A 17,847-nucleotide genomic window follows, 5' to 3' on the forward strand; every position below is an offset into this window, starting at 1 on the left:
ATGAGTTTGAAATGTAGAAAGGCACGCAAAGTGACCGCATAGAGAGACACTGCAGCACTGCTGAAGACTGTGAATGTTTACAGCCGTTGGACGGATAAATATGAATTTGTAGCTAAATTGTTAGCAATGCCAAACAGCATTTACCATCGTTTACATCCTTGTTTAAGTGCTCGCTACAACATACTGTTAAGGCTAGAAACTATGCATGTAGTTGATCAATTTTAATGAACAAAATTACTTTCAGGTTGTGGCTCCCAATCCACAGCTTCATCGGTTGGATGAGTTTTTTAGCCAAATCCAGCACTGAACAGGAAACGATTTTGGAAGCTGTTCTGTCAAATGCAAGCTATACCTTTTTTATAATTCTCTGAAACATAATTTAAATTAACCTGTAAGAAAATCTCTTTTTGTGTCGTGTCCTTTGAAAGCCCAAACACAGAAATAGAAGACACTATGTGGAAATAGCATAACATTACAGCGCCTCTGGCCACACCCCTTCGCTAAGCAAGGTAATTGTAAGCGGTGAATGCGTGTAACCAGAAGCCTTTGTGATCTCATTAAACTGGATGTATTTATTAGTAGTCCCCAAACCTCTTTTAATGTAGGCTTAGCCAAGCTCACTCTGTAAAAGCCAATGTCTCCCTTTGCAACGAACTTTGAGCGTCTTACATTCCGAGAATGTTCACACAGCTACATTGCACATCAACTAAAGTTTGCTTATAAATATGATATCGTAGTGCACCATATCTTTAATAATTTTGCAAAAAAATTAAGGACAAAATATGTTTTGCACAGTGGCGCAGTAGGGAGTGCTGTCGCCTCACAGCAAGAAGGTCGCTAGTTTGAGCCTCGGCTAGGTCAGTTGGCGTTTCTGTGTGGAGTTTGCATGTTCTCTGGATAAGTTGGCGATTCATTCCGCTGTGGTGACCCCGGATTAATAAAGGGACTAAGCACAAAAAGAAAATGAATGAATGAATAAATGAATGAATATGTTTGCAGTTAACATGAACAAGGTCATAGTCAGATATATTTATAAACAAGATTAAACCAGAAAATCTAGCAAATATTGTTGCGTTACTTTTGACCCTACTGACGGGGTCAAAAAGTATGTGTAATTTATGTTTATAGTGAAATTATTTGGATGTTGTTCTACATTTTATTACACTACCACCTGATATTGTAGTGGTTTTTGGTTTTTCTCTTAATGAATCAAACTCAGTCTGGAGGTTATGAATATCAGAAGAATATACTTTATTGGAATATCTTCCAAAAAAGCAGAGACGTCCGTAAGCAGACCCATCCCTAGTCTCACTCCAGGACAATTTAATGTCCCTCACATTTGCTATCCCCTTTCTCCTGGCTTCCTCCCACCTTTGTGTTTTCACAGCTGTTTACTGGTTCAACAGGCCTCTTCCAGCTCCTACTTCTTTACGACCCCTATTTAAAGCCTCTTCTTCTTGGTGGCCCAAGGGGTGCAGGGGTGTCAAACTCAATTCCTGGAGGGCCGAAGCCCTGCACAGTTTAGTTTCAACCCTGCTCCAACACACTTACCTGTAGGTTTCAAACAAACCTGAAGGACTCAATTAGTTTGATCAGGTGTGTTTAATTAGGGTTGGAACTAAACTGTGCAGAGCTGCGGCCCTTTTGGAACTGAGTTTGACACCTGTGAACTGTTTTTACACATACAGTTCACATTTGATAATCATGACTAGTATCTATGTTTCAAACATCTAAACTGGACTCTTCTCTCCCATACAGTATTGGTCTTTTCAAACATACATGACAGTTTCAACCTATGTTGTATACATTTCATGCTTTTCTGACACAGATGGCTCTCATTGTATCACCAAATCCTCTCTCGTGATCTTTTATGACCCCTTTGCCTTAACCTGTCACCTGTTTTCAATGACATATAGTGGCAGATTCATAGGGCTTTCCACTCACCCAATTAAATGTGTCTTCATATAGGTTTAGTAAATAAAAATCTTCGATAGACCACACTTATAAGTTAGTAACCAAACTAAACATTATCTTATAAAAATAGGTTTATATAAAAATTGGTACTTTCGTCCCTGCTCCCCTCTATATTGGGGAGCAGGGACAAGAAGAAAGAAACTTGCATAGACTTGGAACATGCAAGTAAATGAAAACAGAATTTTCATTTTGGGGTGAACTATCCCTTTAATTAAAGCCACAGAGATCGAGATAGCTGGCTTAGTTTACCCACTCACAAGCCATCCACTCATTCACTCAATCATTCATTTCATTCATCTTTCTTCACTCACCACACCCCTCCCTCTCCACTCATCCCTGTTCAATCTCCAATCCGCTCCCATAATCTAATCTGCCTGCAACCCATAATCTGTGCAGTCGGGCATAAACACAGGGATGATGATTGTCATTCGTCACGTTGCGTTCGCTTGTAAAGAGACTCAAATGTGAAACCATGATCCAGCCCTTTGAAGTGCTCAGATATAAATACGTTAACGTCTCTCTTCGCCCGCTCTGCAGGACAAAGATCACCGCAGACAGGCACTTGGAGAGACATTTTGCTTTGTTGGAGTCATTCTGTATATCCGACAGCAATTTCCCCATTTAGCTTTACAGCAAGAGAAAATCAAAGCCACCCGTTTGTAAAGCTTTCTGGAAGCCGCTGGAGGAAAGGCAGCCAGACGCGGATTTTCTCATCCAGGACATACAACTGTGTTCAAGACAAACAGATTTGTTCAAACACAAGCTGCTGAATGCAGACGACTTGATCTTTGCTGGAGTTCATACTGGGTGCTTGTTTACACCCGATATTATAATACGTTCTAGACAACCTCTATTGGAAAATGTTAAATCCAGGTCTGAAGAGAATCTAAATGGTTTTGAGGTTGTCCACTTTCAACAACTTTCTCATTGTGTAAACACTCAAGCATTTAAACACCCATAAAAGACCACAGACTCTCTGTCTACTGACCTAAAGTAATGCATTATCAGTTTGATACAATCGCAACAAAAACAGGCAGCACATGACGCGAATCTCCCGTTCCACCACATCCTAAAGGTGCTCTATTGGATTGAGCTCTAGTGACTGTGGAGGCCCGTGTACAATGAACTTTTTTCCATGGTCAAGAAACCAGTCTGAGATAATTTGCGCTTTATGACATGGCGAATTATCCTGCTGGAAGTAACCATCAGAAGATGGGTAAACTGTGGTCAGGGATGGACATGGTCAGCAACAACACTTAGGTAGGCTTTGGAACAAATGGGCCCAAAGTGTGCCAAGACAATATTCCTTACACCATTTCACCAGCCTTACTAGCCTAAATAGTTGATAAAAGGCAGGATGGATCCATGCTTTGATGTTGTTAACGCCAAATTCTAACCCTACCATCTGAATGTCGCAGCAGAAATCAAGACTCATCAGACCAGGCAACGTTTTTCCAATCTTATATTGTCAGACTTTGGTGAGTCTGTGAGAATTGTAGCCTCTGTTTCCTGTTCTTAGCTGACAGGAGTGGCACCCAGAGTGGTTTTCTTCTGCTGTGCCCCATCTGCCTCGAGGTTTGATGTGTTGTGCGTTCAGATATCCTCTTCTGCATACCACGGTTGTAACGAGTGGTTATTTAAGTTATTGTTACTTTTCTATCAGCTGGAACCAGTCTAGCCATTCACCTCTGACCTCAGTCATCAACAAGACATTTGCTTTCAAAGAACTACAGCTCACTGGATATTTTCTCTTTTTCAGACCATTCTCGGTAAACTCTAGAGATGGTTGTGCGTGAAAATCCCAGTAGATTAGCAGTTTCTGAATTACCAGCCCATTTGGCATAAAAGCTCACCAAAGTGAACTTTTGAGGGAGTTCGTTTTGATTCCTAAACACCTTTGAGCTATCATTGGTTCATGATGATGAAGGAATTGTTCTGTAACTCTGCCTTTTTGATGTGCTAATGATTTGTATCTCATATCCACAAAGGTCAGACTGGATTAATAATATTAATAATAATAATAATAATTTCTTACATTTATATAGCTCTTTTCTGAACTTTACACATTGGGGGGAGTCTTCTCATCCACCACCAGTGTGCAACATTCACTTGGATGACATGACAGCAGCCATATTATAAGTTGACTGGTGGAGAGGGGACAGAGGCTGTTTCGTAATATGCGTTATGCGTCTTGCGTCCTCGTGTTCTCGTGTAACGTCATCATTAACTGCCAAAGTTTAGTTCCAATATTCAAGACCAAAACTTCCCGGATGTGTTCTTGATATCAAGGACACATTGATGCAGACTTGAGCACCGATCTTGCTCTAGAAGTCCCAGAAGTCATTGCGACTGGAGGTGAGAAGCACAGCATTTTGTTTAGATTTATTATTAAAGTTCAGATATCACTTATTTATCTCTGGAGTTTTCCTAAATGAAAAGGTGAATATAAACATTACCATAAACATCTTAATAAAGTAATAAACACATTAAGGGTGTTTTTTTTGCTGAATTAAAACAAAATCTGTTTAATTTGATTTGTACAGCGTATATTTATAATGTTTTTAAGCATATTACATATTTTGAAAAGGGGAAAAACAATAAATCGCTGTATGAATGCGGCAATGTTTAAATAATTTTCCATTTAAAACCCATGGTCACGTGACCATAAGGAAGAACGCAACATCTCATTCCTCAGAGGACGCGTTCTCTGTTCTCACGGTCTTTCGAATTCGTTCTTCCGTGGACACCTGGCAAAACTGTTCTCCATCAGAATGCAAGTTTGTTCTCTGCGTTCTTGGAATTGAGAAACAGCCAGAGTGATGAAGCCAATTATGATATGGGGATGGTTAACAGGCGGGCAAATTTGGCCAGGATGCCAGGGTTAAACCCACTACTCTTTTTTTGAAGGACATCTAGGTATTATTTTAATGACCACAGAGAGTCAGGACCTTTAATATCTCATCTGAAAAACTGCGCTCAGTGAGCAGTATAGAGTCCCCATCGATTTACTGGGGCGTTAGGACCCACACAGACCGAAGGTTGAGTGCCCCCTGCTGGCCTCATTAACACCACTTCAGGTAGCAACCTAGCTTCCCCATGTGGTCTCCCAGGTACTAACCAGGCACAGCCCTGCTTAGCTTCAGTGGGCGACCATGTGAGAGTGGCAGAGAGTTAGCTGCCGGCTACAGTACAACCTCAAGTCAGCAATATGAACACACTGGAGGGACGCTATCTACACCCCAAAATTGATTGAGAAGAAATTGTGAAATCTTGGGGGGTGGGGGGGTGGTCACACACCAGATGTGAAGAGCTACCATATTATACCAGTTTTATACAAGTGTGCGCACACTGGCAGTGATATTCTGTGTTTTTCCACAACAAATAGAAGTTTGCCAGATGTTAACAAAACCCCCATTGTTGTGTTTAGGGGGTACACTCGAGTAGTGGACAAATTCATAATCAGAGTATATTGTCAGTCATCCTTTTCGAAATCATCATGCCCTCAAATATTGAATGAAAACGAACCTCGTTTTGAGTATATGAGTATATGCCTTGAGTTCAAATACGAAATGAACAATATTTTGATGATGTATGTTAAAATATATGGATAATTTATCGTGGTAAAGTTTTAGCAGCATGTGCTTGATTTATTTAGTAAAACTTCAAACTTATTTATAAAAAAACTTTGAGTTTTGAGACTTTGAGCAATTGGCTTAAAAAAAGTTTTAAATCATCAGTCTAAAGGAGTTGCACTGCACATTTGTTTAAAGAAAAAGCAACAGAAAGACATATCATCTCTTTATATCATCTTGCTGTACACAGATTTTTTTTAAATCTCATCACGTTGGACAAAACACAACTACTTTCAGCATTGTGCTACAAAATCAGCAGAGGTGGAATGATGAATAGGGCTGCAAGAAACCCTGAAGAACAAAACACCTTGTAAAAAAATAAATAATAGAGCATGATGCTACCAATAATAACTCACCTGCCACAGAATTTGGGCGTGGCATAACCAAAGAGGCGCTGTGATACGTGATTGGTCCATCCAGTGGTGATGTCACAACAGGTGCCGCCCCGCCTGTGCTGCTTGTCCTCGGTTGAACTTCACTAGAGACCGTGGGCTCCTCTGGAGTGATGGGAATACAGCTACGCCCGCTCTCGCCTCTTACACCCGCACCTCCATCTTTCGCCCACTCCAGACTAGATCCACAGCGCTCTTCATTCTCACTAGAACTGGTGACTGTTGCTGCAGGACGGAGAAACAGACAGAGAGATGAAGGTGAACGAGGCGTGGAGGGAGGAGTCAGACATTAACAGGAAGGACACAGGAGGAGAGAACAACACTGAAGGACAAAATGAAACATCACGGAAAAGAAAACAGGTATTAAGCATCAAAGTCAGGTTTGAAGAGTCAACAAACAATCTTGAGACATGAAGAGATCAAATAGGACTCGTTCAAGTAATTGGTGTCAGACATTTCGCTTTAGTGCGGCTATCTGTGACCTTTCTTTACCACAACCACGCTAAAAACACTATTTTGGGGCTTTTAAAAAGCTACTGATGTCCTACTTCAAGAAACCGGCAGGCAGACCTGAAATAAAGACACAACGCTGTCCCAGTTTTGATAGAGCATATCTCTGGCTCTTGTGTGTTATCAGAACAGACCAAAAAAATAAAACACACTTCTATAAAGTCTTCAAACAATAAACAGCTTTGATAAGTCAAGCTTTGTGATGTCTAATGCAGTGGTCCCCAACCACCGGGCTGCGGACTGGTACTGGTCTGTGGATCAAATGGTACCAAGCCGCACAAGACATCATCAATTATTTCCATTTTATTTATTATCAGTCTAAACAATCTTTTATTTTGAAAAATCTTTATTTTGAAAAATGACTATATTCTCTTGGTTACATCTCGATCATTTGAGCACCAACATTTAACCCACAAGTAAACAAAATGAGTTAGAAATCGACATCTTTGGAAAATTTCTAGGCGAAAGGGAATGGCCCAGTGAAGAACTGCCCAGGAATGGATCCGCAACCCATTTGTCAAAAAATCAGGTGAAACCAGCATGTCTGTGCAAGATCAACTGCTAGAGATTGCAAATGATGGCAGACATAGAGGTCGTTCATAAATTCCGTCTTTACTGCAGGCAAGTTCGTTATTTCCAATGAAGGCGTGTGGCTTACAGCAGCACCTAGTTGAAAACATCTCAACTTTCAAATTGATGCGAGCGCACAGTGAGTCATGTGACAAGAACGGACCGATCAGCTTTGTACTTTGTATGTATTTGTATGAAAAATACACATTGCTCAGACAAACACAAAACTCCCAAACACAGTGGTTTTTAATTTTCTCCTCAAATAAAACTTGTGTCAGGGCTAGAGCAATGTTTTGTTTGTCAGCTTGTCATCCTCTGAGAAAACTAGCAATCTACATACATTCTCCTCACCCACCCCCTAAGCCGCAGTAAAATTGTCAAGCGTTGACCGGTCTGCGGTGATAAAAAGGTTAGGGACCACTGGTCTAGTGCTCTCTTGATTAGCATCTCTCAATGTAAATCTTAACACAATAGAGATGCTGCAAATTCAGACAGCTTTGTGAAACAGAAAAGAGTATGGGCAAAAGAAATTGGTGACGTCTAACTGATGAAGTCTGACAATATTTACCAATGTTCTCCTCAAAGTTCACAAAAAAAAATAAAATAAAATTGTACAGCATTTCCTGAAAGAACAAACAGTGCTTACCAATTTCCATTGATAAACTATGCCCACTAATCAGAATTCAGTATGGAGGAATTACTGTACAGTCATTGATGTCTTCGCCCCAAAATAGGCCTTAATATTACTCTTAACGTTATTAACTTGCACTATTTGAAATAGTCATAAGGCATAATTATTGAGATGTCTGCATGAAATATTACACAAAGTAGTACAATTTAGCATCAAGTTAATTTTATTAAACAAAAACTAGGGCTGTCAAATGAAAAAAGAAATAACAATAGTTTATGGACTTACTTTCAGTGCTAGCATTTTTGCTGCTCAACTTCATCAATCTAATGATTAAATTCAACCAAACCATTCATTTATTCATTTTATTTTCGCCTTAGTCATTTTATTAATCTGGGGTCGCCACAGTGGAATCAACCGGTAACTTATCCAGCATATGTTTTATGCAGCGGATGCCCTACTAGCTGCAACCTATCACTGTGAAACACTCATACCCTCTCATTCACACTCATAAACTACGAACAATTTAGTTACCTAATTCACCTACAGCGCATGTCTTCGGACTTGTGGGGAAAACCGGAGCTTCAACCAATCCAAAAAATGCAAATCACTTCAAAAGGAAAACTGCGACAAAGTACTGAAGATTTCTTTCTTGTGCTTTTGACAGCTGGATTTCAGACCAGCATTTAATTCAGCCTGACAGATACTGTATGTGTTCACTCATGGCATGAATAGATCATTCATCAGTGGGTTCGTTTGAGTTCAGTCTAAAAGAGCTTCATCACTGAAATGCAAACTTTGAAAGGAGTCTACAGTATATGTTAACAGACTGGATTTTTTAAAATTATCATTATTTCAATATGTCCCTTGTGGTTGAATGACTGAATAATGTTAAAAAACTAAATTATACAATAGTAAAAACAAAATTAATAAACAATAACATTAAACCATTTCCCAGTTATAGGATGTGGCTGGAAGGGCATCCGCTGCTCAAAAAACATGTGCTAGATAAGTTGGCGGCTCTTTTTGCTGTGACGACCCCAGATTAATATAAAAAAATGAATCAATGAATGAACATTAACCCACTTATTCTGTAGTTGTTTGACAAGGTAAAACTAGTTTTGCACTTTGAGCTGCAATATTTGATCACATTTTGATTCTGAATTGTTAGATCTCCTAGTCCGCTCTTCAAATCAGTCACCAACTGAGACTGAGGGCTCAATATTAACGATCTAGACGCAAAGTCTAAATCACATGCCACAAAAGCATTACAGGCATGTCCGAATCAACTTTTACTACTTTAGGAAGGGATAAATATGCATTCTCTTAATAAGTTTTAAGTGCGTTTTGAGCATAAAGTGCAATAAACCAATCAGAGTCTCATCTCCCATTCCCTTTAATAGTCAGTTGCATTGTGCAATGGGGCATTTGCTATTTACATGGTGGACTTTGTAAGTGAAAAAACTGAACGCTTTACTAGTGAGAAAACAGTTACACACCATCTGCAGCATGAGGATAAAGAATAAGCCTTCTCCATTCAGCGTCTTTACTTTCTCTTTACTTTTACTCTTTACTTTACTTCTTAACTCTCATGGATAAGGAAACAGTGTAGTACGCACTCCACTAAAGACATTCATAAGCCTACATATTTAATTTCGCTTATAAGCGCAAAGATTTGTTTCAAAACTATTTCTAAATTCAGTTCTAATTTCCAGCCATTATTCTATTCTTATGCCCAATATAGTGACGCATACATCGCCAAAACCCGACAGATGGACAAATCTAATCATGTTTTTATTCAAACAAATATAAATATGCGTTTAATAAATAATACTACTAATATTAACATTATACAAATGCAAATTGTCATAAATAAATTGAAAAAGCCTCCCGGACATGAAGAAGGCATGGAGGCAGTATATAAAAAATAATAACTTTTGTAACATTTTAATCCTTTTTTTACGTGTAAGGATATTTGTGTATTGCTGTACATCCTGTGTTTATTAAGCAATGTCTAAGCGTTTTGGACCTGCATAGGTGCATAACTAACGTGCTCTGCCCTGAACTTTAGAGCAGCTTTCAGTTGGTCACTGGCGCAGTTTATTTCAGTTATTCAAAATAGCAACCCGCCAACAATGCGCGTTAACACAAGTCCTTTTTAGACCAGCACACCCATGAGTCCACAAAGTGGTGCAAACGCATTTGCTATTTAAGCAATGTGGTGAAAAACATGAAAATTAGGGTTGCATTGGTCTGAAAATAGCAACAAATTGCGCCAAACACATCTTGCACCTTATTGCGCTACGTGTATAATAGGGCTCTTAATGTTTAAGATAAAATGTCCTGTTTAGCTCTTAATTTAATTCTATTGTCTATGCGACGTTGAGATTCATAATACAAGTAGTGCATTTATACATTGAAATTTTAGTGTTTATTCAAATAAATAAATACGATAATGTTTAAAAAGTTATTTTTCAAACATTGAAATTTTAATGATGAAATTAGTAGATTTTATAGTTTCTTCCCCAATGTAAATATATTAATTATTCAACTGGGATAAATGTGTTACCTATGATTCCACTGTCTTTGCTCTCCAGGGTTGAGCTGGGTGTGGTGATGACGGTGGAGGTGGCAGTGGAGCAGGCGCTGGAGCAGATGACCGGAGCTCTGCTGTTGGAGGAGCTCTCAGGTAAGGTGGAGCAGGGGCTCTCGGCGCTGGGAGACGCCGTACTGCTGGTCAGAGTGGAGCAGGGACTCACGCCCTGACTGGACACTATACACTACATTGAAAAAAGAAAAACAGAGATGAGTGAGAAACAAAAAGCAAAGAGCAAAAAAATAATAAATAAACATTGCATAAAGGAAAAATAGAGAGACGGGAGGAAATGTAACAAAAAGGGGGAGCAAGGAGATAAAGTGATAGATGGAAACTGTTAAACTCAGCTCTTATGTCCATACAAGGGCAAGGCCAAAAATACTCCAAGCCCTCCAGTCTGCTTTTGTTCCAATATAAGCAACCAATATGATGCTTTTAGAAGCAGAATCAGGCTGCAGTGGCGACAGTAACCAACACACAGACAAACGCACATTCACATTTCAGCACTGAATCCACTGGAAATATATTATTCAGGAACAAAGAAAGAACCTTAAATCTAGTCAATATTAAATCAAAATTCAAACAGCTGAAGTTTGAGAGACATATGATTCTTCATTTTTGCATTAAAGCTGGTTCACACTGGGAAGATATCAGGAGCTATAATAATAAAGATACGGTTTTTAAAGGTGCTGTAAGTTTTTGACTCTGGTAAAGCATAAAAATACCATAATATGTTTGCAGATATTTAACCCTCTACTGCACGCATTATAATAAATCTATTAAAATATACAAATTTGACTGTTTTTCTTTTCTTAGAATGGCTTAACTTCAAGTGCTGTACAAAAATTTGGATTTTTTAAGGTACTTTATGATATGTTGCCATATGGCAACAATATCCAATAGTGGATCTAACTTAGAAATTAAAAAATTTAGATTTTTTATTTTTTATTTTTAAACATTTTGTTGTTTGTAATGATTTAATTGGGGTTGCAATGTTAAAAGCTTTAACACAGAACTTATAAACGACACCTTACATACTTTGCAACAACTTATATTCCAACAGCTTTCATTTATTCCATTCTTTTTTTGCTGAATAATATTAAAAACAAACATAATATTGTATAATCATGCATACAACATACAGTAGGTATAAATATTTCCTCCAGTAAATATTATTACAACAAATAAATAAACAAATATTAAGTCTAATATATCCAGATGCATCCTAATAATGTAGCTCCAAGCTAAAAATGTTTATTTATTATACTATATGCGCCTGTTTTATATGCCTCTGGGCTCTGAACTGTCTGCATCACAGTTCTTATCAAGTGTCCAATCTGCATCATTCTCATGGTCACTAAAACCCATCTCATCCTCACTTTCAACTATAGGAAGAGGCAGTTCTGTCCTTTTCATTTTTCACTTACCATAGAACATGGTGGTCCTCACTAATACACTGTTCCCTGTATTTATAACTAATCAAAAGTAGTATTGCCATTCAAATTTGATTTTATCCATAATTCAAATGTCATTAACACATGAGTAATCAACATTATATTACTAGCATTCATGTTATTGTTACAATTTAAAGAATCTCAGCTAACCCTGCTAGCTAGCTGAGCCATTGGAATATTGCACATTACACTATTGCAGTTTTGTCATTTGCTTGCATTTGATCGATTTACAAAAAAACAAATTAGCAAAAACTTTTTTGAATTGTGAATATGTCATCATAACATAACTTGCACAACATTCTTACAACAGTAATTGCAATTCATTATGTATCCTAACCATGTGGTAAGTAAATATTACTCTGTAGATAAACGAATAGTAGAAAACAAAAAGTGTAATGCTGATCAGGGGTGCCACCAGGGTGGGTAGTTGTGTGGTTGGATGGGTGAAGAGGGAAGGGGAAGAGCAGGGGAAGAGTGTGTGGGTGTGTAATATATATATATATATATATATATATATATATATATATATATATATATATATATATATATATATATATATATATATATATATATATATATATAATTCTGTTCAGCAAGACGGCATTCATTAAATGTAAAAAAAAATGTTAAATAAAGTTATTATAAATTTAAATAACAGCTTTTTTTAGTATATGTATTTTCAAAATATTATTACTCCAGTCATTATTGCTTTTATACTATTACATTATTAATAATAATAATAATAATAATAATAATAATAATAATAATAATAATAATAATAATAATAATAATAATAATAATAATAATAATAAATATTAGATTGATTTCTAAAGGATCATGCTATTCTGAAGACTGCAGAAATGAAGCTGTAAAATCATCTTCAAAATCTCTGGAATAAATGATAAATGATAAACTACTTTTGAACAGTTATTTTATAGTGCAACAACATTTCACAATTTAACAACTTGTACTTTATTTTCGATTAAATAAATGCAGTCTGGGTGAGCAGAATAAGCTTATCTTAAAACGCAAAAAATTCTTACTGACCCCAAACTTTTATATAGTTTAGATTTTAAATTATTTCCTTATTTAAATTCCCACACAGTGTATATTCAAACTAATTGTGTTATTAAAAAAAAAAAAACATTCTGCAACCCCATTGGAAGTTTACTGAGGCCCCCAGGGAGCCCTGGCTGGTAAGCAATGTTTTTAAATAATAAAAAACTTAAATGCAGATTTTTCCATATAGCAGGACTGGAGTGTGAAATATTATGGGTAATCTACATGCTGAAGAGAGTGCTTACGTCGCATAAAACTGCAGAATAAAGACTTCTGCAGGACTCTTGTTTTCATAGAGTACATCAAATCCTAGATACTACTCTGTCGTCCCTTCTTACCTCTCTCCGCACTCTATATAGGTCAGGGAGAGTGATGGTGCGTGTGTGTGTGGGGGGGGAATCAGTGTACCGGAGCCCTGGTCCCTAGAGAACTGTTGCATGCCAGCCGCTCGCCAATGAGAGATTCTCATCTCACCACACACACATCCACGTACACACACACACGCACGCACACACACACGCACAAACACACATCACAGTAAAGCAGAGCTCAAGCTTTCAGGTAGAGCTTGATGCACCTGTTCAATAATTTCCTCAGTGCTGCAGTTGCGTTAGAGAAGTGTGTGTAAGAGGCACACTGTTGCTCCACCCGCATCATTCCTTTTCCCTCGGAGAAACTGCATTACTCACCAGCAGCAACATCTCCAGGGTGCTTCACCACATCAAGACTATTTCAGCCCTTATAAAGCAGCAGCGCACGTACATGCAGCAAACACGGACAAACCAGCATTCATACTTAATGCACTGCGTTCGAAAAGCCTGAAGAGAAGATCAGAAACCGGCCAATCAGAAAGCACCTTTTCATTTGCCATAATACGTGACTGATGAAGCATGTTTTGTGGATCAATTCCGCAACTACTGGCTTTGTGTGCAGCAATCCATAAACGCTACGTAAGCCTCTTAAAAGCGATTCAGATCCTAGACAAACGTCTGGAAAAGTCTGTGTGATGAATACCAGTGGTGTGATGATGTGGACACAAACACAAAGAACTTTAATTAGTAGAAACGAATTGAAAAATATATTGAACAAGGATCAAAGATTTTAGAAATCAAATCAGGTTTAATAAAGCTGAACTGTAAAAATATTCATTCATTCATTCTCCTTCGGCTTAGTGCCTTTATTCATCAGGGGTCGCCACAGCGGAATGAACCACTGACTTATCCAGCATATGTTTTACACAGCGGATGTCAGCTGCAACGTAGTACTGGGAAACATCCATACACACACATACATTGCAGCCTATTTGGTTTATTCAATTCACCTATAGCGTATTTGTTTAGACTGTGGGGGAAACCAGAGCTCTGAAAAAATATAAAGCTCTAAAATGCCACCAGGGACACTACAGTTGATGTGGTTTTATTTTTAATACCCAATTCATTCATTAATTGTCCTTCGGCTTAGTCCCTTTATTCATAAGGGGTCACCACAGCGGAATGAACCGCCAACTTATCCACCATGTTTTACACAGCGGATGCCCTTCCAGCTGCAACCCAGTACTGGGAAACGAATACCCAATTAATAACCAATTATTTTACCAATATTCAAGGAATTGTTCACTCAAAAATTAAAACTGTCATAATTTACACACCATGTACTGGTTCCAAAACTATTTGACTTTCTACTGTCGAACATCATACAATGGAAGTCAATGGTATTTACTTTCGTGTTCAAGAGAAGAAATAAACACTAAACAGTAAGTGAATATTCATTTTGGGTAAACTATCCACTATCCACAATTTTCCATTATTAAAGCTACTTGCTTAGGAGATATTTTAAATTTTTATTTACCCCAACTTAATCACCCTTACAGATGAAAAAACATGAACTTTAAAAACATGTTAAAATTCACATCAAACCAACAGGACACACATGAAACATGGTTTTGGATTTTCTGTAAAACCCAGGTCATCACGCTTCATCACATTTCTTCATATTTGATGTAATCCAAAAATGTTCTATTGACCATTTTGAGGGATGTAAACAAAAACAATGGTCCCAAAGTATTTCCTGTTTTACATTTTAAATTTCTATAGCATCCGAGATTTTAAAAAGGTCCACATATTGATAAATAATGTTATGATAGCTGTTTTAACATTAAGTTGTGATTGAATTGCCTCTTGTTACAGTTATAAAATAGTTTGACAACAAGCAGGAAATGTTCATGGGCCAATGATACCACCCTATTGAATGGTCTATAGTCATGTTTCACATGCGTTTTACATGTTTGCACATATTCAACATGTGACTCCATATGTACAGGCAAATGAAACAAACCTGAAATTAAAATGATAAAAAAAAACAAAATAAAACTGTCCATCACGGTTAAATGAAAAACAAAACTGCCAAAACATTTAACGTTCAAGTAGAAGCAGCAAATAAAAAATAAGAAGCAATGCAACATATTATTAAAACTATACTCATTTATTCATTTTCCTTCAGCTTAGTCCCTTTACTCCTCAGGGGTCGCCACAGTGGAATGAACCACCAACTTATCCAGCATATGTTTTACACAGCGGATGACCTTCCAACTGCGACCCAGTATTTGGGAAACATCCATACACACTCATTCACACTACGGCCAATTTAGTTAATTCACCTGTACTGCATGACTTTGGACTGTGGGGGAAACAGGAGCACCTGGAGGAAACCCATTCCAACATGGAAAGAACATGCAAACTCCACACAGAAATGACAACTGACCCAGCCGAGACTCGAATCAGCAACCTTCTTGCTGTGAGGTGATAGTGCTAATCACTGCACCACCATGTCACCTATTAAAAACTATACTATCTGATGCATTTGTTTATTACTCATTTATTCAATAACCAATAATCAATTCAAGCAACCCAGCTTTAGGTTCTTCATGAAAACTACAACTTGCCTTTCCATATTTTGGTATCCCCATTCAAAGATGACCAGTCAAATCAAGCTGCATTATGTGTGGTCAAGTTTTCCCACCTCTACCATTATGCAAAAGAAAACACCACTGAGTGATTTCTCTAGTAATATGGCTCTGATATCACACACAAAAAGTTCCCATTTCAAGTTTGAGTCCACCTTGCCAGCAATGAATCACGCTATTAAAGGTACCAACCACCATTTTATTTTTTAAATCACAAATCTAAAACCAAGCTCCTCCAATATTGTCCGCATTGAACCTAAAAGCAGCAATCGATCTCTCTGATAAACGACCTCCGGTAACTAAGGCAGATTTAGTGTAACCTTCCTGAAAAGAATGTTCAGAGGCCAATTCCACTTTCTGAGGACCTTATCGTCCCAATCTCCCAATCTTCATTGACGTGATGGAGCAAGCAGACTGTTTTGTGTATCAGATTGCACGGCTGTCAGAGTTTGGCTGTTTAGACCTGTAGGCTTTCTATTTACCTGTTTGTCCTCCATGTTTGTTTGTGATGAGGTGGGGATGGCGTCTCCCAGCAGGAAGCCCAATCGTGTCATGAGCTCCTGGACGGCCGGAGAAGAGCCAGACTCTGCCGGCGAGAGTAGCTCTGCACACACACACACACACACACACACACACATACACAAACACACACAGATTTAAAGGTTAGCATTAGGATGCACAATAAAAGCCCACACCCAAAAGCAACATGTCTACAGGTACCCACACAGCATGCATTTACAGCAACAACATCAATCTGACCACATTTACATTCAAACACAGCGTCCAGCCTGATTAAATAATCAATGCTATTCCTTTAGGACGTACGGGGGTTTTGTCCCAACTCACCAAGATCCAAAAGGACCAGTGTGCCACTTCCTGTGCTCTCGTTTCCTTTTCTCTCACTGCCTTTCACAGTCTCCTCTGCTTTCTGGCAATCTCCGTCCGTCCCTCCCTTTCTCTCTCTCTATCTCTCTCTTTCTGTCTCCATCCCTCCCTCTATTCCCCCTCCTCTATGTTGCCCTGTATCTCTCACTCCCTCTCTCACTCTCTCTGTAGTACAACACACGGTCTTTACAGTGCTCCGCGCAGCTTCAGAAAGCCTAGGTTTGAGATGCGGTTATTATGACAACCAAGTTTCCATCCATTCAGAAGCTATGTGTGTGTGTGTGTGTGAGAGAGAGAGAGAGAGAGAGAGAGAGAGAGAGGGAGGACAGGGTGTGAATGTGAATGAGCAGAGATCGTGCTCGCTGCAATCACTAGGCTCTCATTCTCGGAGAACGATTGACTAGTCACACACACAATTCATTCTCTTCCTTTCTCCAAACACCATCATACAATTCTGCATTAATTTAGTTTTGATTTAACGTTACATAATGACATTTTAGGAAATGAGGTATTTATTTACAAACAACAGTTGGCTACGGATTAGAGGACATGAAATCAAATTACTTCGTATACTCTACGTCTCTGGTTTTGCACATTATTACAATAAAAAGGTTTAGTCTTTGTTGGTTTAATGTTAGGTTCTGACATTTAAGTAAATGAATTCAGTGATTAAAATTAGATTTGGAAAAACAGAGCATTTAATTACAGATTGAAGACAACAAAAAAAATACATGAAATTAAATAAATACAGAGGGGGAAATAAGTATTGAACACGTCACCACTTTTCTCAGAAAACATATTTCTAAAGGTGCTGTTTACTTAATATGTTTACCACATGTTGGTAACAACCAAAGAAATACATTTATGCAAAGAAAACAAATCTAATTAGTTTACAAATTAAGTTATGTTAGGGCCAAGTGATTAATCGAAAAATAATCGAAATTTACATTGAGAACCTATAATCAATAAAATTTTTCCAGGTAAATCATTTCGATTACTTTACTGGAGTCACGTGACCCCGCTCTGTAAAGGCTAATTTATACTTATTATATTATGGTTTATACTTATTACATTATTCTGATATTTTACCTCTGCCAAATGCATGCATACGGTCCGGTGGAGCCTTCGCATACGCGTGCACCTCTCAAAAAAATGTAACTACACGTCACAACAACACGTAGCACA

At 38.0% G+C, this 17,847-nt stretch overlaps 1 protein-coding gene across 3 annotated transcripts in view; it reads right to left on the reverse strand.

Moving 5' to 3' along the window:
• Positions 1–17,847, reverse strand: part of tanc1a (tetratricopeptide repeat, ankyrin repeat and coiled-coil containing 1a) — a 161,308-nt gene that overhangs the window by 59,737 nt on the left and 83,724 nt on the right. For all 3 annotated transcript variants that reach the window (XR_015493221.1, XM_087256687.1, XM_087256686.1), the window contains exons 5-7: positions 16,260–16,381; positions 10,276–10,486; positions 5,963–6,223 (exon numbers count right to left, since the gene is read on the reverse strand). Coding sequence is in view for 2 of the 3 variants with exons in the window: in XM_087256687.1 (XP_087112813.1) it covers positions 5,963–6,223; positions 10,276–10,486; positions 16,260–16,381 (594 nt within the window). In the remaining variant the exon portion in view is untranslated. The remainder of the gene's footprint in view (positions 1–5,962; positions 6,224–10,275; positions 10,487–16,259; positions 16,382–17,847) is intronic.

The sequence above is a fragment of the Danio rerio genome, chromosome 6 (assembly GCF_052040795.2).
Source record: "Danio rerio strain M-AB ecotype USA chromosome 6, GRCz13ab, whole genome shotgun sequence".
Classification (NCBI taxonomy): domain Eukaryota; kingdom Metazoa; phylum Chordata; class Actinopteri; order Cypriniformes; family Danionidae; genus Danio; species Danio rerio.